We start from the raw sequence: 25,537 nt of genomic DNA, 5'->3' as shown, positions 1-25,537 counted from the left end.
CCAAGGATCAGGAACACCAGGACAAGCTGTGGACTGGGAACACTACAACGTGCAGCAGAGAGGTGTCACATTGGCTCCAACTGTTTAATCCGCCTATACCATGGTCCCAGAATACTGAAAACATTAAAACAAATATTGAATGATTTTTCTAAACTTGCTAAATGTGCTTAAGTGTAGGGACATTTCTTTGTTGTTCTACTACTTTTGTTTTTAGGTGTTAGCAAAAAATGCCAAGAGAAATAGAGAGGCCCCATAATGTTTTTTTTAAATTCACAACCCAAAAAACAACGAATAAATATTTCTATTCTTTTTTTTTTTGCAGGTGTTTTGTCTCCTGAAACATTTATCTTTTGTGTGTTTCTGTTTCGTAGCGCGTTTCTGTTTGCAGTCCGTTTCTCTTGTGAAGCGCGTTTCTGTTTGCAGTCCGTTTCTGTTGTGAAGTGGATTTCATTTTGGTAGGTGTTATGTCTCCTGCAGCATTTCTCTTTTGTAGGTGTTTTCTATCTTGTAGCATTTATTTTCTGTGGGTGTTTTTGTCTCTTGCAGGGCGTTCTGTTTTTGTGCTGCGTTTGCACCCCTCGGCCACCGTATAATGCCCTTTTCTGACGTGTATTAGTTTCAGTTAGCTAATTTTTCCGTAGACTTTTTTTCCTGCAACATTTAAAGTCAATATGTGTCATTATCCTGCGAGTCCTTGAACGCAGCGCACTGACGCAGGAGCCGTCGGCGCCACAGTGCGCATGTGCGGTGGACTGAAAGCGGACAGCTGGCGCGAAGCAGAGATTGAATGGGGTCTGGCTCTGCGTGGAAAACTTCCTACAACAACTAAAGGAGGCAGTGTTAGCTGAGAGCTTCCCCGGCAGCCACTCGGTTGTAGGTGCTAAAAAGTGAGAGTCGGTCCGAAGTTTAAAGGGAGTTCCCCGGAGTGCGGCAGTTTGAACACCAGCAACGTTACTTGATGCTACTGCTCCGTTAAGCTAACATCATGACTTCACTGACTCTGAGTGGAGTTACCGTGAAATTCCCCTTCCCTCCTTATGATTGTCAGAAGGAATACATGAAGAAAGTGATTGAATGTCTTCAGAATGTAAGTATTAGCAGTTACATACGAAAACAAGCTAGATAACCGCGACTCTACCGTTGTGGAAGTTTAATGGGAGTTCAACTTAACTGTGAATACTGGTGTGGGGGTGTTGCTGTAGCAAATCAATCTGTAAATGTGTATGGAGAGTTCCCTGTATGTCAGTCTGTCGCAAACCGGAATCTGCAAATGTCTTTTCAAAGTTTGTCTCTAATTAAGTTTTAAAATATATAAAAAGAAAAAAATGCTAATCTGTATTAAAATTTGTACAGGTAATAAGATTTGTCAATGCGTTGGCTAGAAGTGCCGGAAATACAACCAGTTACAGCCACAAGTCTAGTGGGCTTCACAATTGGATGTTTTTTACACCTGACTTTTGCTTCACTCCTGCCCGATAGGACCACAGAGACTTTTTTCTAGACAGCGCCACCTACCACAATGGATGATTACTAAAGTGTGCGATATTCAAGGAGTATTCCACAGAAAGTACTACTTCATGTCCAAGTGCTGATCATTTTTAAGTTTTATTCCACCCAAATAGTGCTTTTTAACTAACAAGTTAAGGTTTGACAGGTTTATTCCACCCAAAATACTACTCATTACAACAATAACTTGGTTGCTAAGACTTGCATTTGGACAGATTGTGTAGTTGGCATACTTATGTCATTATCAGGTGAAATAATACTGGAATCATCTGATGTGGCCACTGATGGCTTATGTTAAAGCATGTTGGTAGGACCTCGAGAAAAGAAAGGAGACCAACGCACAGTTTGCACTTTATTTTGACATTCAGGTTATTAAGCATTTTAATAATTTCTAAATATGTAAATGGAAAGTTAGGTTGAAATATGTTGATGATGTATTGACAAACAATACTGGCAACTTTAGAGCATATTGTAGCTATACTGGCTCATTCAAACCAACTAAAGTCTTACAGTTGTCAGAACAGACAGGATTACATCAGTTTTTGTACTGTCAGCACAGTCACAGGAAACAACTGACAGACAAATGTACAACAGTAAAAGACTTAATTCTGACTTAGCTAAAGTAAGAAGTCTTGTTTTACTAATAAATGTTTAAAATTGTTTTAGTTACAATATGGCAAAAGCTCTCAAAAAGATTGTCAGTATAACTCTCTGTTTGTTTGCTCTAGAAAGTAAATGGGGTTCTTGAGAGTCCAACAGGAACGGGTAAAACCCTGTGCCTGCTTTGTGCCACTCTTGCCTGGAGGGACCACTTCAAGGACAGCATCTCTGCCAGAAAGATAGCACAGAGGCTGGGTGGAGAGGAGATGTTCCCAAACACACCTCTGTCCTCCTGGGGTACAGCTGCTACTGACGGTGACAAACCAAGTATGTCTATATCATATCTTCTGCACATCGACTTACCTTCACCACACCCAATGAGTCTGCACATATTAGTCTCTGCAAAGTAATGCAAGTGTTACATGTCCCCACAATGTCTGTTTTTGAATTTTTCAGCTCAAAATACTGCAGAGATCGGTCATTTTACCATGTATGTATAACTCCTGTGTTTAGGGCTCTTCTCGACAGCCTGTTTTGCTTCAAAATCCAAAAAGCTACTGCTGGGAATTGGGTTTTGTTAAAGTGCAGTTTATATGAGCAACCACAGGTTGCAGGACAAATGAAAACGGATGTAGACATCGGCAGAGTTAAGGTCGCACAGAAGTGCAACATGAAGCACAGTAACCTACACAGTACTTGTTTGTACTTTGTCCAAATCAGTCTTCAAGTTTCGACCATCTCTAAATGTCCTTTAGCTTTACAGTTGCCTCCTATCTCTGACCTGTGGGTGTACAATCAAAGCTAACGATCACGTTAGTCACATTAGCTGCACAATGTGCTAATATTACATTAACACTTGAATAAAAAGAATCCACTGGGTCTTCAGTTACTCAAATGCTTGTGTTCACTCTTGTCACTAACAGCAGAACGTCACTTTGCTTGTGGCCTGGACAGTTTGGAGTTATAGAAGTGGTAGTGTGACTCACTGGATGTAGGTTGTGTGTATAAGCCTTCCGTTAGCTGATTGTCAATTGTAAACAACAGCATGCTCTGGGCTGCAACCTACCACGCTAAAAATAAAACTGAAAGCGTTGCTGTGGATTTGGATCATGCAGTAAGGCAGCCATGTCTGTTTTTGTAGTAGATTTTTCTTCTAATCACAGTTTAATTGAAAAATTACAGAGAAGACATTAACTGCAAACTGTACATTTGTAAAACTAAGTTTAAAATAATTTCTAGATCTTGACTAGTTGTTTTGATCATAAAGTAAAATACTAGACCGTTCACTTCCAGACACCTGACACTAAATGTTTTGTGTTTTTGTAGATACACTGTGATCTGTAAGTTGTAATGTGTAAATGATAAACTGAGGCATAATATTGTTGAAATTACACTTAAATTTCAGGTTGTTCATAATGTTTTGTATAAAGGTAGTTCCTTTAATGTGAACATTTTCAGAAATGTACTTTATGTACTTAAAGGGAAAAAGTTGGAGTTGTAGTGATTTATAGGTTATTATGCTGTGATTTTACTTGTCCAGCCCACTTGACATCAAATCGGGCTGTATGTGGCCCCTGAACTAAAATGAGTTCGACACCCCTGTTGTACAGAATAGACCGGCAAAGTAAGACTAATGAAGCAGATTCACAAAGTAAAAAAAAAAACCATGGTGGACTGTGAGGCAGCTGCTGTTGAAGGTCCAGTTTAATAGAAAAGCCTGTACCAGTATCAGTATCACATGGACAGCATTTTCATTCATCCATTTACACATTTTAGAGAGAAAGCGCAACTGACCCAGTATCACTGCATCTCTAACTAGGCTGCTGTGCTTCTTTAATATGATGTAATGAGTCTGTTCTTATTGTTCTGCAGCCTACTACACTGATGTTCCCAAGATTATATACGCATCTCGGACACACTCACAGCTCGCGCAGGTTATCAATGAGTTAAAGAACAGCTCATACAGGTAAACTAGTATTTCCAGACAGTACAAGATCCTACATATATTTTTTGATTATGCATGTTGATTGTTGATGTGTCACATGGACAGGGTAAGACATATTTCAGACAAAATTCTCCTGAAATCTAATGTTTTTAGGGTGTAATTGAATAACTAAAAATATGAAACTTAAACATTGAAAAGACAGTATTTTAATACTGCAGTAATTTGGATGTCTAACTGAAATTCAAAATCATTGAAAGATACATAGACACAGCACTGTTACTGATCTCATGTTTGTAATGATAGTTTTTAGTTTTCAACTTGAAGTCTTACTGAAACCTTTTCTCAGTGCAGGACCTTTTTGTGATACACACCCCTGATGAGCTGAGTTTTAGGCTATTTCTGGCAAATCCATGCATCAGCAATATTGGGAAGGTTACTTTTGAAATCTAATAAGTTACAGATTACCAGTTACTTTGGCAAATGTAGTGTAACTTTTAAATTTTCTCATCAGAGTAATATGTAAATCTATATAACTTATTACATAGGATTATGTATAAATTACTTTTCTAACAAATGTTTAAGCTGTTTTTTAAAACTCGCCTTGCTCCACCAGGCCAAAAGTGTGTGTGCTGGGATCAAGAGAGCAGCTGTGTATCAACCCGGACGTCATGAGGCAGGAAAGCAACCATGTGAAGGTAAGTTACAACATTCATGCTGTGGTAAATTCAGGTGAACGTTTTTGTTGCCGTGTTAGCTAAATTGTCTGAAGTGCAGGCACACACCCAGATCGTCCACATTTCTTCCTGCTCACTTCATATCAGGGGTCGTTAAATATAGAATTGCGAATGTCTTCTGCTTTAATTATGAATATATTCACAAATGCCAAAAAGGATTGTTTTATAGTGATATTTTGTTGATGGAGCCAAAAAGGTGGCCACGAGGTGTCGGTACAATGCATACGAACCAGTTACATTCAAGTCATTTAAAGGCAGACAGGAATTATTTTCATGGTAAATACGATTGAGCCACTGCAGTTTGGGGTTTTATTTTACCTTTATGATATTTTGTACGGGCGGTCGGCATTTTGTTTCATTTCAGAGGACTGACAAGTAGCGCCGTTTTATTTTGAATGCACTGTTGACCAGTCGGTAATAAACACCCACCACTAGTCATTGCTGCTAGCTGTGCATCCATTGTTCAAGCACATTCCTGGTCCTGTGGAGGAGGAGCTAGACTGGGCAGCTTATTAAATTGTGGTTTTTATTCATTATTTGTTATTGTCAGAATAAAATCACTTCCAAAAGATCATGAGGTCTCATGGCATCCTCCTTCAGTAAAACACAACACAGAAACAAAAGGCACTGGGAAAAATCTTGGATGCACCTAAATAATGTGCTGGTGCAACTAAATGAAAAAGTTTTACGACTTGTGCAACCAATATGAAAACTTAGTGTGGATCCCTGGTTAGCTTACACAAATAAGTTCAACATGAAATGTATGTATACTCTCACATCAAAACCAGCTGGTGACTGTTTCAGTTTCATTCATTTGTTCTGGCATCCAGTCTTCTAAAGTCAGAATCAAAAAGTAACACCCCTCTTTCTTTTTTTTTTGAAGAATGATTTTGAATTGAGCATCATTTATGAATCAAATTCTTATATCAAGTTAGAACTGAATTTTGAGACAATCCAAGATTACTACCACAACTGTCAAGCTTCCTAAACTTAAGAGATGTTGAAAATCTAAGAACTAAGAGTGAGCTGGGAGAGTGTTTTGTGACCTGCAGGCGATTTTTTTTATTTTTCTCTGCGATTCTGCCAGGGACCACTTGAGAAAAACTGGCAGCAAGGATGAGTGGTAGCACCTTATGAGCTTGATTAATACATCCATGTTTTGGTAGTGGAGATGAAAAAATGACACTAAACCAGTCTGTGCATATGTAATAGAATATTCTGTGTAATTGTCTATTTTTCAGGTCCATATGTGCAGAGCAAAAGTTTCTACCAGGTCATGTCTCTACTACAATAATGTTGAAGGTAATGGTTTCACATTATATATGACCTCCAGTGCGGTCTTAAAAGGTGACACACGTGACTGTATAAACAGGAAGGACTGCCATATATAATATCCATGGTGCACAATGTGAGCCAGCATGGTGTTGCAGTGGTTAGGACTACAGCCTCACAACTCAGATGTCCCAGTTTCAGATCTCTGCCTGGAGTCCCTCTGTGTAGAGTTTACATGTTCTCCCTGTGTATACGTGGGTTTTCTCTGGGTACTCCGGCTTCCTTCCACAGTCCAAAAACATGCTGAACTGTCCGTAGGTGTGAATGTGAGTGTGCTTGTTATTAGTCTCTGTGTGGCCCTGTGATGGACTGATTTAAAATAGCTGGACTTTGTGTTTTTCCTGGAGTGATGGAGTGTTTTAAATATCTGGCGATAACATTTGTTGGTTAAATGCTAGTTCTGAAGTTTGATCTTTTCATGTTTTAGAGAAAAGTACTGACAAAGACTTGGCAACTTCTATCCTTGATGTGGAAGATTTGGTCAAATATGGCAACAAACAGAGGTAGGATTTTTGTTCATTTTGTGTGTACTTTTCTGTTTCACTAATGAATCTATGACCTGCTGTTATGTAGATATCCAGTAAAACAGGCACTTAATGGGCATTGACAGTAATTAGTTGCAATATTTAATATTTTAAATAATTTTATCAAAGATTCAGAATTATATAAATTATCAGTCATTTGGGCTGTGAAATGCTGAATATTATACAATTAACCATCCCCAAAATTACGGTTAATAGGTTACTGTTTAGAGCCGTCTAGCAAGATATTACCACAGGGTTACCTAGCAACCGTACTAATCTTCCTGAACAGCATAGCAACCAGGTAGCAAGCATCTGAACATCAATCCCTAATGCCTTACTAAGAAGGAAGTTCAACATTCCCAGGGTATCTTTTTGTTATGTGGCTTTACTTAAACCAACAACTGCAAACAGGATAAGCGGTCTGACGAAGCTGGCTGTGATCTCGGTACATGTTTACGTAAAATAGGTAGAGTTGACAACAAGTGACTAATCACAGATATGAACAGGTGTACTGGCCACACAGTGACATATTTCTAATCTAAAATTTTAGGGAAATACAACGTTTTAAACTCATGATACAGACCGAAAGTAACTCTGTTGCAGCAGTTAAATGAAGAATTTATTACTGCATGAGAACATCAGACTCTAATTACTACTGTATGTACTATTAAACGAACATGTTGCTTAGATGTGAAACACAGTTTTATTGCTTCAGCTGCAACTCTGCCGTGTTAAATGGTCTGAGAGCAAGTAAAAAATTTACATAAATACATAACTCAAAGCGATGCTGACTCTCATTTTAAAGGTTACAAGTAATTGTGTTCAATTAGAAACCTAAATCAAGATAAAGAACTTAAATACATGCACTACGAAGAGCACAACTGCTGCAGCCATAGTCAGACTGTGAAAGCACAATTACTATGCTTGTCAATATCACTGTCTCTTTGTGTTTAAGTTTCTTAGATGAAAGTTTTATTCAAGAGTCATGAGTCTGTTTATCATCATGCATCACAAAATTGTATAGCCAAGATGCTGTAATTTTATGCTGCTCACACGAAGACAAATTATTTAACAAATAAATAATCCAGTAATAAAAATGTAATTATTTTCATGGTGATGTGGATGATGAATTCAGTAATCTCACATCAAGTCTTATTCTTATGGCTGGAAGACACTTTTAGTTTTATTCTTTTAGCTGTTAAAATGTTTTTGGCAGCAAGTAAATAACAAATGTAAAATCAGAATTCAAGTCGGTAAATAGGCTTATTGCTAATCTTATAAGGTCAACAAGCATCATGGTAAAAAGTGAACCGATGTTGTAGTACCAAAAATCCAGATTTGAACCTGACGTTGCCTTGATAACCTGTAATCCTGCGTCGTGGTACAGACCTCTGAACACCACTGAAGCACACTGTGATTGGGAGATAACTGCTGTACTACGTGCTCAGTGGCTGATGGACTGCTGCTGTGTGCTGCAGCTCTGTTGGTAAAGACATCTTTCACCTCACGGATAGCATTTCCATTCATATCTGAATATTTTTCCACAGGGTCTGCCCTTACTACCTCTCTCGTTCCCTGAAACAGCAAGCAGATGTCATTTTTATGCCATACAACTACTTGCTGGATCCAAAGGTGAGCTGACACACAGATGCCAGATTTCAGTGAATGAAGAAGTGACCGTTGGAGTCATGTTCTGTTGGAAGTACAGAATTATAAAGTATAATAATATTTAATACGTTGAATGATATGCTGTGCACTTTGGGTAGTAATGACATCCATTTGAAAAGTGACAACAGCCACTGGTGGAACTAAAGCTGGATTTATTCATAGATGTATAGTTTGTTGCCTGTTGACCACAGCAGTACCAGCACAACATTACATAGACGTGTCACATATTATTGTTTTTATTTTTTAACAATATAAGGTGGCAGTGGAGGTAATTTCTTGTTGTCTTTCTTTGCCCACTGGAAAGGCGACCTTCTATCACAAGAGAAACATAATTTTTTAGCTGCAGCTGTTAGTCTCTGAGTTAGTTAATGCTTTATTGAGTCTACTTCTCTTGGGAAAGGGAAATTGAATAGATTCGAAAATATTGAAGAAATATGGAGTGTCTAGCACCATACACGAACTTGTCCCACACGAGATTTCAGTCAGCCAGCATTGACAAAAATACAATGCATAGAAGAGCTTGAAAAATGATTTGTACTGCATCATGAAATGCATACATGATTATTGGCTTCATTGCACATCTACATTCGGGCTAATATATTTATTTCTTATTTATTTCTCTCTTTGTCCCACAGAGCCGCAGGGCACACAACATCGAGCTGAATGGTGCTGTGGTCATCTTTGATGAAGCTCACAATGTGGTATGATTGTGTCCTGGACATATTTACGCTCTGTGAATGTCTAAATGTATTAGATCACAATTCTCTGAAGATCTGTTTAGTGCCATCATTGATTATATAGACAGAGACTGTTGTTCCTAGTCCAGAATGGAGATGAAAAACCTGCTGGGACATTTTCCTAACTTCATCTCGAATTTGATGAGTCATCTCAGTGGAGATAGCGGCACACACCCTTCGACAGTGTCAATGATTTTCATTGTGTTTCACTCCACTATGCACACAAAAAGTGACTGAAGTAGTTGTGTGAAGAATGAAAAAAGAGAGCTTGAGAGGGACTGTCAAACCACACACCTGAAGTTGTTCTGATTGTCAGATTGCCTGATTTGAAAAGTTAAGTATGTTGAGACACTGTTCAACAATTCACCGAGCACTTTGAAGCATAACGATGCCTTAAGGGTCCACACATTTACATTGCAGTCCCAGTCAACGGTTGTGACTGTTAAATGCACACCATTGAATTACGAATCACAAAAATCAGATGGCATAATATTTAATTTTACAGAAGGCTGCAAACTCTGTGGACTTTGAGACAAGAGATTCAGAATCATGAAGACATACCTGACTGTGGTCTTGACAGGGGAAACATTTCTCATAGAAGGCACAGTACTCCATTAGTTGAAGTTTCTGTTGTCTGCAGGAGAAAACATGTGAAGAATCCACATCATTTGACCTGACTCCCTATGATGTAACCTCAGCCATTAATGCTGTGGACAAGCTGCTGTTGGAGCAGGCCAAAGAAGCCAGCCATGGAAACTCTGCCACTGAGGACTTCAATGTAGAATCCCTCAATTCTGGTCAGAAATTACACATATTTCAATTTTTTAAAAAAACAAATGTTGATGGTTTTTATGTAGTGTTATGCAGTGTTTGGATACCCCAGGACTAAATGACATACAGTAACCACTTATTGTAGCATGTATAAAAGTTGGTGCTTCTTTCTATTTGTGAAGTCTCCCAGCTTGTGGCACAAGATTTGGGTTTTTTTTGTGTGTTTGCTGCATAGGTTATATAAAGATTATCAATGTTTTTCTTTGTTTCAGGTTTAAAAATTGATATAGAAACCATTGCTAAAATCAAGCGTAAGTATTCTTTAAAGTATGAAGCACATAAGTGATCCTTATCTGAGAACATATTGTGATTATATCATGAAGATGATTCAAATTATGGCCAGTGCTGTGGGATTTTTACAAGCTGTTTTTGTATGCCTGTAACAGAGATACTTCTGGATCTGGAAGCTGCCATCGATTCCTATGAGCCCAGTGACAAAGGCATCACAAAACCAGGAATGTAAGTCAAAGTGTGGTAGTAGATATTTCAGTTAAATTCAGTTGAATTTCATTAATCTAGCATCAATTCACAGCTTACATCATCTCACAGAACTTTGCATAATAAGGTGAAGACTGTACAAAAATTCAAATAAATATAGATACTGATTGGATTTCCACAAATACCTTTAAATTGTATCTCAGCATCACATACGTTGGTGTGAGGTCTCACACATGCACTCTTAGAACTGTATGACTAAAGCCCATTACTGGCATGGGACATGGAACATATCATGGTACAGTGAGATTCCAGTTTAGCTCCATAGCAAAGCTGGTTCAGGAATTAGATTAAAAAATAAGTAGATAAATAAAACAACTGAATTTAAACTGTAATCAGAAGCAACAAAAGTTTAACCTACATGAGCTCTACCTTCAGAATTGCTAGTTAAGTGATGCTTCATCTCCTGCCATCTGTCCTAGCTTCATCTATGAGCTGCTGAAGAAAGCCCACGTGACCTTTAGCACCAAGACGGTGGTCTGTGAAGCTCTGGAGCAGATCAGTGGATACCTGAGTGGACGTCAGTACAGCTTGATTTCTTTGATAATACAGCAACATGCCATTTGATTTAGAAACTGTTGTGTCTGATATTACATCATACAAATGAATCCCCTGTACTCCTTTTATGTCTATTTATTTCTATCACTAATAATTGAGTTGTATTATTCATGTGTTTTATCAGAGTCTGGTATATTCCTCAATACAAGTGGATTACAGAAACTGGCTGATCTCATACAGGTACAGTATGTAATTAATAAATAGTTCAACATTTTTGGAATATATTTGTCTTTCTTTCTTCCTCGGACTTAGTAAAATCATAACTACCAATCATGTTGTATCTAGTTTGTTTAATCCTTACAGAAATGTAGCAACTGTCTTTTATGATTTTAAGCTGCATGATGAGACTATTTCTTGCTAAACTCCTGGACTCATTGACTGTGTGCAGCTCGCTGCCATCTTGACATAATGAGAGTGTCAGGTTTAGTACTTCATATCTTTGTGCAGAAACCAAAGCTAAAACCTATGTTTATGTGCCATGTCTGGCAAAAAGCACTTAAGCAAGGCATACTGCACAGAAGAGGTGGCTGCTGTATCTTAAAAAAAATCTCTCTAGCATTTAACCTTGGTGAAAAACAACAAACTGTTCACAAAACGTTTTACAAGATTGATATTGATCCTCTTGTTCCACCTTTTTTCGAGAAATGTTATTAATCTATTGTATAAGCAGCAATTATATAATTGACAGTTAACTACATCAGTAATTCTTCATTTCTTTTGTGGTCTTCTAGGTAGTGTTCTGTGGTGAACCATCAGAAAAAGAAAGAGAAAAGCAGATGCAATCCAACACAACTCATTTTAAGGTGCGTTTTCATTAAAAACTGTGCAATTGCAACTATAGCTATTACTTTCCTGTCAATTAATCAATTATGCATTTAGTCCATGAAATATAAATGAGCAGTAAAAAATGCTCATGCAAGCTTCCTACAGACCAAGTAGGCATCTTCAAATTGATTGATATTTCTTTGACAGGAGATAAAATAAGCAAATATGTGACATGTGCTTGTAAAGTAGCTGAAAATATTGATTTATGATCACAGTAGCTGGTGATGAATTTTCTTTTAGTGGATTAATGGACAGTAACATCAGTTGTCACCTGTTTGTCTGCATCAGGTTCACATCCATCGAGACACCAGCTATCACATGAAAAAGCAGAGCAATGATGTATGGGCTCCATCTTCATCAAAAAAGCAAGGTAAGGGTGCAAAACCTATAACGTGCAAGATTGCAGTATTCACACGGCTATTAGTTCATTAATATCTTGAAATGAATTAGTAGCTTTATTGCCATGACATTTTCTGTGTGGATTTCAGACCCAAAGGATGAGACCTGTTGAAAGTTTAAATTTTGTTTAATGCCTGTGACGGACTTGCCAGTGCTGGTTAAATGAATGGTCTGTTTCTCTGCACATTGTAGGGAACATTCTGAGTTACTGGTGCTTCTCTCCTGGATTCAGCATGCAGGATCTCGTGAATCAAAGTGTTCGCTGCATCATCCTGACCAGTGGAACCCTCTCTCCCCTGTCCTCATTCACCTCTGAGATGAGGATGTAAGTTGTCTGTTACCTGTCGCTCATTACACCTACAGAGATGCGCAATTACATTTTCTTACCACTGCCTTGAGATACTTCATTTAAAAGCAACTGTATACCCTGATGCAGTTTGAACTCTAAATGATCTGAGTAGAAGACCTGAAACAAACACAGCTCAACACTGTAAACTACTGTCACTGTTTTCACTCACATGTTCAGTCACTTTTAAAATTATAAATCCAATTAAGAGTTATGTATGTGACTATGATTTTCTGAGTTCAGATGATAGCCAGAGATGATATGTAATCCCTGCATTCCCACCATCCGTGGCAGTCAGGAAGGTCACAGGTAGCCATCCACACTGCTTAGAGTTGACTTCTTTTTTGTTTGTCTTCAGTGGGAAGAGTAGCCCAGATTGAAATGAAGACATTCATTCTATTCTTGTGACAGTGTGAAGACCAGAGCAAGTAGCGCTCCTTATGCATGATATTTTCCTGACTATGAAATTTTAATTTGATACCTCATCAGTGCAATAACTGATACCTCATCTGTTGTATATAGTCTCTACACGGTATTTTAAAAAAAATCATCTGTATATAATGTTATCTGCAATTTTTGCACTGTATTTTTTCCTTATTTATTCTTGCACTGCCTTTATACTTTTATACATTTTCTTTGGAGCTGCTGTAACGGTGAACTTGCCCCACTGTGGGATCAATAAAGTTTATCCTTATCCTTTATTTGCTCTACTATGTGATATTATGATGCTCAGTACAAAGTGTAAAGTAAATGGGTGAGATTTGCTCTCCTTTTTTAGTGCCCAGTTTTTATTTTAGTGTTGCGACCACCTGCCGCTAAGCAGACTAGTGCAAGTGAGTTTCTGCACTCAGACAATATACCTGTGGAAACAGCCAGGTCACCGGGCTCTATGTGAATTGTTATCAGCTCTGCAGTCACATCACTTGTCCATACTCTTAACCCCAGCATACATCCCCCTCAGAAGAAAACCTTAAGCCACTTATAACAACTGTAAAACATGACCTGAAGGAGCTTCCTTGCAGCTCCAGGATTGCTTTGAAAGAACTAACTAGGACATCTTTGAGAATCAGGATGTGGAGAAATACCCTTCAGCTGTACTCTACATACAGAACTGTGTTGACAATGTCCCTGTCTGTTATCCCTCCCTGTACATTTTGAGTACAGTCTCCTATTTTGCAAGTTGTTTTCGGGTGTGACTTAAAAAAAGTAAACAGGAGACATGTTTTTCTCACTGTTACATGTTTATGTTATATATACTGTTGTCTTTATTATTTGTTATTCTTCTTTTGTTGATCTTGATCCCAGTGTGTTTTTATTTCTTTGTTGTTGTTTTTAGAGAATTCCCAGTGTCTCTGGAGAATAGCCATGTGATCGAGCGAGACCAGATCTTTGTTAGCATCATTGATCGAGGCCCTGATGGAGTGCACTTAAGTTCAGCATTTGATCGGAGGTTAGTGTTGAACTTGTTAGTATTAGAGAGAGAAAGAAACCTTAATTTTGTTCTTTTTGGGCCACTCATAGGTATGTGCTTTGGCTTATTGTTATGCTTCATAACCCATTTGTGCTTGAGGTTTAGATCTCTCCTCTTACGTGTAGTACTTACATTCATGCCTCTAGAGTGCTTACTTTAATATGCTACTATAATAGAAACTAACAATATTTACTACTTTCTGTGACAGGTTTGTTCCTGAAAATATGACATCCTTAGGCAACACTGTTGGTAAGTTCATATGCAGTATAGCCAGGTTTGTCTTGTCTCATCAGCGAATATATCCACAGGCATTCATTGTGCTATCTTTAAGCGTGATCTCCCAGCACCTTTTGCACTCAAGCAACCCCATGCTGTCACACTCCCAAGTTCATGCCAAAAATGCAGCACCTTATCTCAGCCAAACAAATGTATGTTGACCATCCTCTGATCAGAGTGCACTCCCAATATTTCTCAGGCCTCTTTTCACATTATTTACCATTTATTTTTGCAATTTTGTGCCAAGCAGGAGCTTTTTTTGCTTGGACACCTTCCATAGAGGTTGTCTCAGCTGTCATGCAAACACAGTTTCCAATTGATAACCTATGTGCCAAATCTGAAGCACTTTGCTGTCTGCTTTTCAGAGCTTGATTGTGTGATTAGGGCTCTGTCCATGGTGTAATTTTAGGAGGACAGCCACTGTGGCTCTGATTAGTGGTGCTATCGCTTGTTCTGTACCTCTTGAATATTGCTGCAGCACTGTTTGGACTGATTTTTAGTTGGTCACAGATTTCCCTGTGTCTTTTTCCATCATTGTCATGCCCATTTTAAATCATTTATCATTTAAATGACATTGCATAGGTTTACTCACTTCTGCTGTATACTGTATGTTTGGACATGATTAAATTTTACTGTCGCTGAAAGGGTGTTTTTGTATCTTACATGAGCACAGTTGTTGTATTTAGGTAATGAAGCGGCACTCATCATTTTACCTGTCCAATAAAACACCAAGCTCATGTGCTTCTTACCATAATGTGTGATTGTTCCTATAGTATGACATTTTTCCTCAGTTCTGTTTTGTTTGTTACATGAATGTGTGGATTATTGTACTCTCTCCTCAGCCAACCTCAGCCGTGTGGTTCCTCATGGTCTATTGGTGTTTTTCCCTTCCTTCCCTTTAATGACAAAAACTCTGGACTTCTGGAGAGTAAGTGGGAAATTTGCAGAATCACTTGTTAGAAAATTTATTATTAGAAAATGTATTAATTTTTGTGTTTTTTGTGCTATTTTGTTTGTTTATTTTGGACATTCCACATTACTTTGAAAACAGGTTCCTGTCACCAGAAAATCTTGATGTTTTTGTGCCTCAGTTGTACCATAACTCTTTTTCTCTGTCTGTCTCTCTCCCTCTGCGTACATTTCCTGTTCTGTGACCAGGCTAATGGACATGCAGATCGCATTGAAAATGTAAAACCCATGTTTGTTGAACCTAAGGGGAAGGGCACCTTTACGGAGGCAAGTGTGGTTTTGTTCATTTACTTCACACATGAAACATTACACTATTTCCTGGTGTGTTTAACAGTGACTATTTTGTAAGCTGGTTGTGTTGTGGTAATTGTTCCTTAAAGACTGTTAACAACAATTAAGCACTTCTCTTTGTCCATTTTTCAGGTTATTGATGGATATTACAGCAAAGTTAATTGTTCTGCATCCAAGGGGGCAACCTTCTTTGCTGTTTGTCGAGGGAAGGTGAGGGGACAGTGTCCATAAACTAAAAATGGTTCAAAACATACACCTCACCCCCAGAAAAATTCAGTGCAATATTTTTGTTACATAATGAATATTTATGAAATTTAGAGAAGATGTTGAGGATGATGTCCACCGTCACACTAAACCATTTCGACCTCATTTAAGCATGGTACAAATGCCAACGCGGTCCTGTGTCCATGCCCCACTGGCTCAGAGGAGTTTTAGCAGCATAAAGGGGACCAACACAGTATTAGGCAGGTGGTCATAATGTTATACCTGATGGGCGTATACTACGTGAATGCTTCCCTGTTACAGAAGTTTTGTATTTGTCTTCCTCTGTCAGGCCAGTGAGGGTCTGGATTTTGCAGACACCTTCGGTCGGGGTGTCATCATCACCGGTCTTCCATTTCCTCCAAAGATGGACCCTCGAGTCATCTTGAAGATGCAGTTTTTGGATGAGATGAGCCGGAAAAGCCAGAAAGTTCCTGGGCTGAAGGTAAAGGAAAACTGATTCCTGAGTTTCACAAAAAAATCTTGAAGATGTTTTGAGTGCCTCAGTTGTATTAAACACACACTCTCTCTTTCTGTGTGGCAGTACTTATCTGGCCAGGAGTGGTACAGACAGCAAGCTTTCAGAGCTGTGAACCAGGCCATCGGTAGAGTGATTCGTCACAAGGAGGACTATGGAGCCATCTTTCTGTGTGATCAGAGGTCATGGAGCTGTTAATCACATTACTTGTTCTTAGACACTTGACCGAAGTAGGGCTGCCAGTAAAGACATTCTTTTATCCATCAATCCATCCTTCCATCCCACCTACCTACCTACCGAATGGCCACATTATACACTGCCCATCCAAAAAAAAGTCTCACACTCTAATATTTCATTGGACCACCTTTAGCTCTGAGAATGACATGTTTGCCGTGGCATCGTTTCAATAAGCTTCTGCAAATTCACAGCATTTATTTCTGTCCAGAGATGCATTAATTTTTCACCAACATCTTATATTGATGATGGGAAAATCGGACCGCTGCACAAAGTCTTCTCCAGAACACCCAGAAGACTCTCGGTAGGGCTGAGGTCTGGACTCTGTGGAGGTCAATCAATGTGTGAAAATGATGTCTCATGCTCCCTGAACCACTCATTCACAATGTGAGCCCCATGAATCCTGGCATCATCATCTTGGAACATGTCCATGGCATCAGGGAAGAAAAACTCCATTGATGGAAAGACCTGGTCATTCAGTATATTCAGGTAGTCAGCTGGAGTCATTCTTTGGGAACGTAACATTGCTGAACCTGACCAACCCCAGACCTGGGCCAACAAAGCTTGAGCTGACGTACTGTTGCTCCAGTAGATTTCACCCGTGCTTTGCACAGGCGACAGTCAGCACAAATATAAATATAACTTTGACAGTTTGAGAGTTCTTGGCAGTTTTTCTCAAATGCATACTTTGATGTGTTGTTCCCACATCAGTGTGAGCCTATATTAGAATATGGCAGTCAAATTGCCAGTTTATTTAGGTACCAACTAATGCTTTTTGGTACAAACAAATCATATGCGATTGATAATGCACTAACAGATAAGATGGAGCAAAAAACACTCGTTTGAATTCATAATTAATAATAAAAATGCATTACTAAAACAAACCAATGCAGCATTAGTATTATCTTCATTATCATCTAGCGCCAACTTAGTGGGACACAGTACAATACATGATACAGTTTCATTTGTATGCTTTGGCATGACATGCAGAATTGACTGGCACCCTGTTCAAGGTGTAACCCACCTGTCACCCAGTGTCCAGCCCCTCACAAACCACAAGGCTCCTAAGCACTGGATAGATGGATGGATGGATTGATCTTATACAGTTCACTAGTTAAGAACCTTCTCTGACAGCTGCTAGGTTCCTGATGCAGATCTCTGTCAGAGGGAACATCCTCTGCTGTGCCAGACAGAGTAACACCACTATGTGATAAAACTGACATTAGACCCCCTGTTAATAAAAGACAACCTTGATGACATCATCAGGATTAACAATGATGAAGGTGATTTTTAGAGTAATGTAGTGAAAAATGTGATTTTTGACACAGATTTAGAAACTCTGATGTCCGGGCTCAGCTTCCATCATGGGTCAGGCCTCATGTGCGTCTTTATGAGGGCTTTGGGAACGTAGTCCGTGACGTGTCTCAGTTCTTCAGGGTTGCACAGAAAATGGTAGGTTGTAGCACTCACTCAGTTAACACCAATGTTAAGATTACTTGTCCTAACTATTTTCTTAAACAGCTCGCTCATTGTCCTAATGAAGTGAACTGTACCTCAGTCAACTTCTTCCAATTTTATTTTAACATAATCAACAGCAGCATCTTTTCCCAGAATCTGTGATATTGTTGCATTAGTCTGCAGACCGTAGACTCTAAAGTTCTTCTATAGAAATAAGCCAATCACGTCATTTCTCACATTTCGTCTCTCAGTTTAGCTAGCTAGATAGCTGATTCGGTGTAGCTCACAGGTTATTTTCTTTGGAGAAAACACTCCATATGTTTCCTTCAGATGAAGCTCCAGATGTTTTTCCACCTCAGCCTTCCTTTTTGGTGATGTGACTCATATTACATTTAGAGTAATGTACAATTACAAAGTTTCCTTAGTAAAAGCAATGGATTGAATTATCAATCTCTGTCACCTTTTCTGCTATTATTTGTGTCATCCTCTCCTCATTGAATCCACTTTAATTTGTTACCTTGTACTGACAGTTTGCATCCATGTTTATATTTGCCAGAGACCTATGGTCGAGAAGAAAGTTGCACCAGAGAGTTGTGGGACGGCGTGTTTACCAGACACTCAGTCCTCTGGTTCCACATCCTGCTCTTCTTACCAAGGCTCATCTGCCCAGAAGGCCAAGGTTCTGGATGCCCACCTTCCCAGCCTGAAGAGGAGAAGACTCAGTGCGTATGAAGATAAAGAAAGCGTTCAAATGCTTCCTTAAGTCTTAAACAATTCATAGAGAGAAGCGTCTTTTAGTATACACTACTGTTCAAAAGTTAGGGGTCATTTAGAAATGTCCTTATTTTTAAAAGAAAAACATTTTTTTTCAATGAAGATAACATTAAATGAATCAGAAATACAGTCTAGACATTGTTAATCTGGTAAATGACTAATTCTAGCTGGAAACAGCTGATTTTTAATGGAATATCTCCATAGAGGTACAGAGGAACATTTCCAGCAACCATCACTCCTGTGTTCTAATGCTACATTGTGTTAGCTAATGGTGTTGAAAGGCTAATTGATGATTAGAAAACCCTTGTGCAATTATGTTAGCACATGAGTAAAAGTGTGAGTTTTCATGGAAAACATGAAATTGACTGGGTGACCCCAAACTCTTGAATGGTAGTGTACTTTATATACAAATTTATAAAGTGCCTTCCAGACATTGAAATGGAAAAATCCATCATTATCAAAATCGTGCAGTTCTAAGGTAGAGCAAATGCAGTGTAGTCACAAAATAGAAAAATCTGGAAAAATGTAACTGACAAAAAAAAATCCGTTTATAGAAATGAGTTTGTAAAAGAATTTTAAAAGAGCTTTTCTGCTTCGTAAAGGAAGACTATTCCAGGATGTTGTTCTGACAGAGTAGCATTGCAAAACAAAGATTTACAGTGGTTAAACCATTGGGCATCACGTGTGCCTTTTTTCTACTCCATTTCTACACTGTGCTGAGACTCACATGTTAAAACCGATTTAATCGATGATGTCATGTGTATAAATAAAATGTTAGTCATTTCCTGCTCTGTTTATAGCCTTTTCATGAGGACTAACACAAGCAAAGTTATAAAGTTTGTCTTTTACTGATTAGTTACCTGCTGCTCCCTTATATTCAGATGAACACAGTGGAGCTAATGGAATGGCCAGAATTTGTCTTGAGTACGAGTGTGATGTGCAGGAGAATCAGAGGAGGCCAGCCAATCTGCTGGATGCTCTGGAACGTGGTGACCATCGCAGTGTAAAGGACGCTGACTCTCTCATGGGAGAGGAAAAGGTAGCTGGTTTTCTGTGAAACACTTTGGTCTGTTCTACTAAAACAATTCTGCCATCTTGAGAAGTACAGGTTTATGTTGTACAAAGCTTGACCTGTCATTCCCATTTACTGTGGTAAATGTATGGATTCTACCGTTTTCAGTGTGATTGTTACTGTATAAAACTGTATCCTGTGTAAATGTGCAAGGTGTGTCAGTTCTCCTTTTAATAATCTGTAATATGCAATTAAACACCAGTAGTAAAGATAATTATTTGTGTTTTTATTTCCAAGAGGTTTATATTTACTTATTTTGTCCATTTTTCTTTTGAAGGCAAGCCACTTGTCCACATTGTCTCTTCAACATGACAAGAGGATGGATGATGAATTGCGAGGAGGAAAACGTAAAATCAAGTTGGTCCAAGAGCAGGTACTCAAGCTAAACACCAGACAGCTACACTAAGTCAAATCCAAATGTGTCTTTTAACAAGTGAAAATTGTGACCGATTTGCAAACTTTTTGAGGTGTTGGGATGATGATGTCCATTCCTACGTTGCACTGACTTCCATGTTATTTCACCAATGAAATTTCTACTTGTGTACATAAATAAATGTCAGCAGTAAAGAGTGAATTGGTGGTGTGACCCAACATGTAGTAGTTGGCCAGTCATAGCTTGTTCTTGTGCTTTGTAGGTTGGACGTTCATTTTAGACATCTTTATGCCTCTGTGGCTTAAATCTGAGAGAATAAAAAGCAGATCTTGTGATTTGCAGAAAGTGTGTTTCAAACTGGAGGTGAGAGTTTGAGAAATGAGGACAATCTGAAACGTGTAGTAGGAAATCAGTGGAACATCCCTTTAATACATCAACTGAATGCAATTTAATTACCTTAACTATTTTTATTAAATGCATTTGTCAATGTATTAATTGATCATTATTTATAATAACTATAAAACAATTGCTGTAAGGCTGTGTGAAGAGGTTCTCTAGAATTAAACTTTCCTTTTTCATGGCAGACATTTCGATAGGTCATTCTAACAAAAGCACAGATCAAACAGTTTTCCTGAACAATGACTCGGTGTTATCAAGTTCCTCAGTAAGACAAGCCAGTGGGCTAGCATGGACAATAGCAGGTGCCATCTGTAGGGGACATAACACAAACCTGCACAACAATTTTTAGGCTTCATTTACACTCTGCTAAAATAAGGCCTGTAGAAAACGTCCAAGACCTTAAAAGGACACCTGTCATGGTTGTGCTATATCTACACTACCGTTTAAAAGTTTGGGGTCACCCAGGCAATTTCATGTTTTCCATGAAAACTCACACTTTTATTTATGTGCTAATATAATTGCACAAAGGTTTTCTAATCATTAGTTAACCTTTCAACACCATTAGCTAACAATGTAGCATTAGAACACAGGAGTGATGGTTGCTGGAAATGTTCCTCTGTACCTCTATGTAGATATTCCATTAAAAATCATCTGTTTCCAGCTAGAATAGTCATTTACCACATTAACAATGTCTAAACTGGATTTCTGATTCATTTAATGTTGTCTTCATTGGAAAAACTGCTTTTCTTTCAAAAATAAGGACATTTCTAAGTGACCCCAAACTTTTGAACAGTAGTGCATCTTTAGATTGATTTGTTTATGCTAAAAGATTTTTAGTGTACTGCAAGCATGAGCAGTGTATTTTTCTCTATCCCTGTTGAAGAAACTACGTGTCTCTGAGGATGTGTCTGAGGAAAGTAAGGCCACCAGGGCTAAAAGGTTCCTGGCAGACATGAAGAAGTCCCTGAGCCAGGTCAGTTATGACTGCGTCGTACAGAGTCTGCAGACCTACAAGACCACTGACGACCTGGATGCCCTGCTGACTGAGACAGCTGTCCTCACTGAATACTCCAGTACTCACCGTCTGCTCCGCGGTAAGTCCTCTACTATCAGCAAGAAACCTGTATTTTTTTCCCTAACATCTACAAGCACCTAGTTTCTGCCTGCTCTTTTACACCGTGGTATTTTTCCACTCTACTATACACCAAGTAAATAAATTACTGTACAGTGTCATGGACTACTGTAACAACAGGTCTGCCATAAATACTACTATATATGCACTACATGTTGACACTGCTGTAGTTGGTTGTGTGTTGATTAAAATATGTGGTGAAATCTATTATTATATTTAAAAATATTTTAATAACTGACAGGGTTTGAAGCTATAGCCCTTTGGACTTTCAGGATTCTTTGTGGTTGATTTCTAATGCGACCCTTGTTACAGGCATCTACCAGTTCATTCGCCCACATCACAAAAAGAGGTTTGATGAGAAATGCCAGGAGTTGACTGGACAGGGCTGTGGGTACAGACCTGATCACTCACTGACCAAGGACGAGAGGAAAGCAGTGATGGCGAAAAGCGGTATGGAACACTGATCCCAAATCAGCTCTCTTCTATATGCTTGGAAATGTGTTTAACAGGACTGCAGTATTGGCAAGCTCAATTCATATTGTAATTGTGAATTCATAAAGTTTAAGAGAATACTACCATTGCTTTATAACAATGAGTATTTAAGTTACAATGACATAAAACAGAGAACAGCAGAACTCCTTAAATTGGAGAAAATGGAAAATGTTTGGCCGTTTTTCTTGTTCAAATAACAACTCATCATCAAAACTGGACATGGTTAATTTTCTACACTAACTGGCATCAATATAAAGTAACAACATCTTGCTGCTGGGCTTCAGGAGGTGGCCCTGTACCAGGACCAGCCCGTATCTGTTATTAAAGTGCAACCTGCCATCATTTTCTTAATGCCTGCAGAGTCACTGAAGCAGCAACCATCTGGTTCCACGATGACTAAAATTTATGTAGCATTGTTTTGTTGCATGAAATATGCTAGTACTGGAATTTGAAATTTTAGAACACGTTCAACAACATCAGTGCCACTGGCTCATTGTTATAAGATGTTATTCTCATCTGTATTTTACAGATTAGGTGCAAGTAAAAATGTCCATTGTTACTGGAGTTTGTCAGATATCACGCTGGTGTGTTTGTCACAAAGTTTCTGTCATCCATTGAACCCAACGTTGTTCATTGTTTTGTTGTGGAACTGTCACTGTCATGTTACTGGTGGTGTGGTGGTTTTTAAACATGACAAGATGGCAGAGCCAGGACTCTTACTTGTTTTTGTTACTTTGTTTAGTTTTTTTCTGTCATTTTGAAAGCTCAGCACATTATTCCTCCTCCACCTGCAGAAGAAAGTGAATCTCCAAGCAGTAAAAAACACCCACTTTCCTGCTACAGTCTCAGTTGGTGTGGTATGACCAGCAGCTAATTTTAGTTAACATTTGTTTAACACTTTGTTTGATAGCTACCATTAATGCGCAAGTCAAAGGACTGTGAGTTCCTCTGCTTATTTTCTTACAGTATTTTACCGTTACATTTTTGATTAGATTGTTGCTACCTGTGGCTACAATTACATAAATTGGAAACCCGCAACACAAATTCAAGGTGAAAAACAAGGCAAGAAGTCATGTATCAAACAATTGACAGGATTTAAATCTTTCTATCTGCTCAGCATGTGTAGTACAGCTTTGGAATTGTACGTAATTTTCTTTTCACTTGGACTGTGTGTTTTTTTGAGTAATTTTTCATCAGTGAAATTAGAACAGATCTGCTTCTTTGTATTGATTTTTCAAATGAATATGGCAAAAGTTGCAGTGCTTATCAGTGTTCAATGACTCCTGTTGACAGTAGGAAAGTGACAGTTGTTTTATTTTCTTCAAGCTACAGACAGACGCCCTCCTGTAGGTGTAGCCTCCTCCTCTACCTGTAGTCAGCTGAATACACAACAGCTCAACCAAGGAGGACATCATTTAACCCAGCAAGGATTAAGAGAACCTCAGGCTGGTAAGAGATTCCATACTTTTACCTGTCATGCTCAATACTCTTTAACAGTTCTTTAACCCTTGCCAGATCTTACCAGACAATATTATACATAAGATTAAAAAAAATATTCAGTAAGTGCAGCAAATATAAATAAATCAAACATGCAAATGGTCAATGGTCTGCACTTACATAACATTTTCTGTCCTAGTGGGACTCAGAGTGCTTTACAGGGTTTCAAATTCACTCAATAAGAAACACACTCATACACTAATGGGGGTAGAGCTGCCATGCTTGATTCACAGAAAAGGTTCAATATTTTTCATTAGCCATTGCTCAACGTGAAAACTGATTATATTCTAGACTCAGTGCACATAAATTGAAATATTGTAAGCCTTTATTTAACTTTGACAATAACGGCTTACAAGTCATAAACTACCCCCCAAGTAAATCTCACAATATTAGAATCTTGCACAGCAGCCCAAACACAGGTCAATCAGGGACCGCCAGAGTCTCACACTCAGTCATAAGAAGAGTTCTAATGCGCTAATTAACTCAAAACACAAAGAGCCTTTAAATTCTCAGTCTGGTTGAGTGTACACAATAATAGTTATTGGGAAGACCACTGACTGGACAGTTGTCCAGAAGACAGTCACTGACACTCTCCACAAGGAGGGGAAGACTCAAAAGTACATTGCTGAAAGGGCTGCTGTTCACAGAGTGCTGTATTAAAGCATATTGATGGAAAGTTAACTGGAAGGAAAAAGTGTGATAGGAAAAGGTGCACAAGCAAAGGGGATGACAGCAGACTCGAGACGATGGTCAACAAAAGCAGATTCAAGAATGTGGGAGAGATTCACAAGCAGTGGACTGAGAATGAAACTAGAACATCCAGAGCCACCATGCACAGATATGTCCCGGAAATGGGCTATGAGTGTTGAATTCCTGTAGTCAAGTCACTCCTGAACACCCAACAACATCAGAAACATCTTATTAGGGCTAAGCAGAGAAAGAACTGGGCTGCTGCTAAGTGGTTCCAAGTCCTCTTTTTGGATGAAAGTAAATTTTGCATTTTATGGATGTTTAATATAACAAGACATCTGCTTCCTATGACATCTTATAACTTTCTGCGTGGTTTTTTTTTTTTTTTAGCTTCATTGTCGCCACCTTTGAAGACACAAAGCAAGATTTCCACATTTTTCTCAAGCAGCCAAAGAAGATAAAATGTCTGGACACTGACAAAGGATTTGTCATTGAATGGAGGGACTGAATTAATGGACCAGAATAAGTGTTGGTCTCAAAAGCAACACAGTCCTGTTTTTTCTATATGTAGGATGTGAATGAGTCAACATAATAATGATCCTGACTTTTGGGACAAGTGGCTTTAGAAAGGCGCACGAAGAGAGCAGCAAATGGTGATATGGACACATAAAACAATGTTACTTTTTTTAATTATTAAATTCGTGAAATTGCCACATGGTTCATCGTTTTGTTGCATCTCCAGCAATGCTGTACAGTCTTCTGTGTGTTCTGCACATTTGGACAATTCTTCAAAATGCTGTTTGTACCATTCTTATTGTTGTCTATTGTTTTATTAGCAGTGATCAATGCCAAACCAACAGAAAAACAAGGCTGAATAAAGTAAGACTTTTCATGGAATTTTATCTAGTCAGCAAAATTCCCAGATATTCTGTTTGGTTGTGAAAAAAGAAATGCCCAAGACATGTCTCTGGAGTTCATCACCTCACATTAGGTACAAGACAGAACCTTAAGTCTCTGCATTCAGTTATTGAGCTGATAGAAATCCTGCTGTTAGTCTTACGTGTACCAACCTGCTCAAAACCTTCAACATGTTCTTCAAAATGAGCTTTCACTTGAAGTGTAAGGATTTACTCAAGTTCGTCCATACAAAGCAAAAGAATTCATATTTTG

General features: G+C 38.5%; 1 protein-coding gene across 2 annotated transcripts; it reads left to right on the top strand.

The window, feature by feature from the left end:
• The first annotated feature begins 431 nt into the window (after positions 1-431).
• On the top strand, positions 432-25,264 carry rtel1 (regulator of telomere elongation helicase 1). Of its 2 annotated transcripts, none has more exons than XM_023279025.3 (31): positions 432-1,087; positions 2,235-2,433; positions 3,979-4,072; positions 4,665-4,746; positions 6,027-6,087; positions 6,545-6,620; positions 8,189-8,273; positions 8,945-9,010; positions 9,687-9,843; positions 10,090-10,128; positions 10,264-10,336; positions 10,795-10,892; positions 11,055-11,110; positions 11,662-11,733; positions 12,044-12,125; positions 12,347-12,479; positions 13,837-13,950; positions 14,180-14,220; positions 15,090-15,175; positions 15,406-15,483; positions 15,640-15,717; positions 16,061-16,213; positions 16,313-16,428; positions 17,809-17,932; positions 18,495-18,660; positions 19,594-19,751; positions 20,062-20,157; positions 21,440-21,650; positions 22,001-22,138; positions 23,513-23,629; positions 24,758-25,264. In XM_023279025.3, exons 1-31 carry the CDS (start codon positions 986-988, stop codon positions 24,826-24,828), a joined length of 3,222 nt encoding a protein of 1,073 aa, XP_023134793.2. In that variant the 5' UTR covers positions 432-985; the 3' UTR covers positions 24,829-25,264. The 2 variants fall into 2 exon arrangements, with proteins under 2 accessions (XP_023134793.2, XP_023134792.2); XM_023279024.3 differs by having other exon boundaries at positions 446-1,087; positions 23,507-23,629.
• Positions 25,265-25,537: the final 273 nt, after the last annotated feature.

Source organism: Amphiprion ocellaris, chromosome 8, assembly GCF_022539595.1.
Source record: "Amphiprion ocellaris isolate individual 3 ecotype Okinawa chromosome 8, ASM2253959v1, whole genome shotgun sequence".
Classification (NCBI taxonomy): domain Eukaryota; kingdom Metazoa; phylum Chordata; class Actinopteri; family Pomacentridae; genus Amphiprion; species Amphiprion ocellaris.
This window is presented reverse-complemented; position numbering and strand designations above follow the sequence as displayed.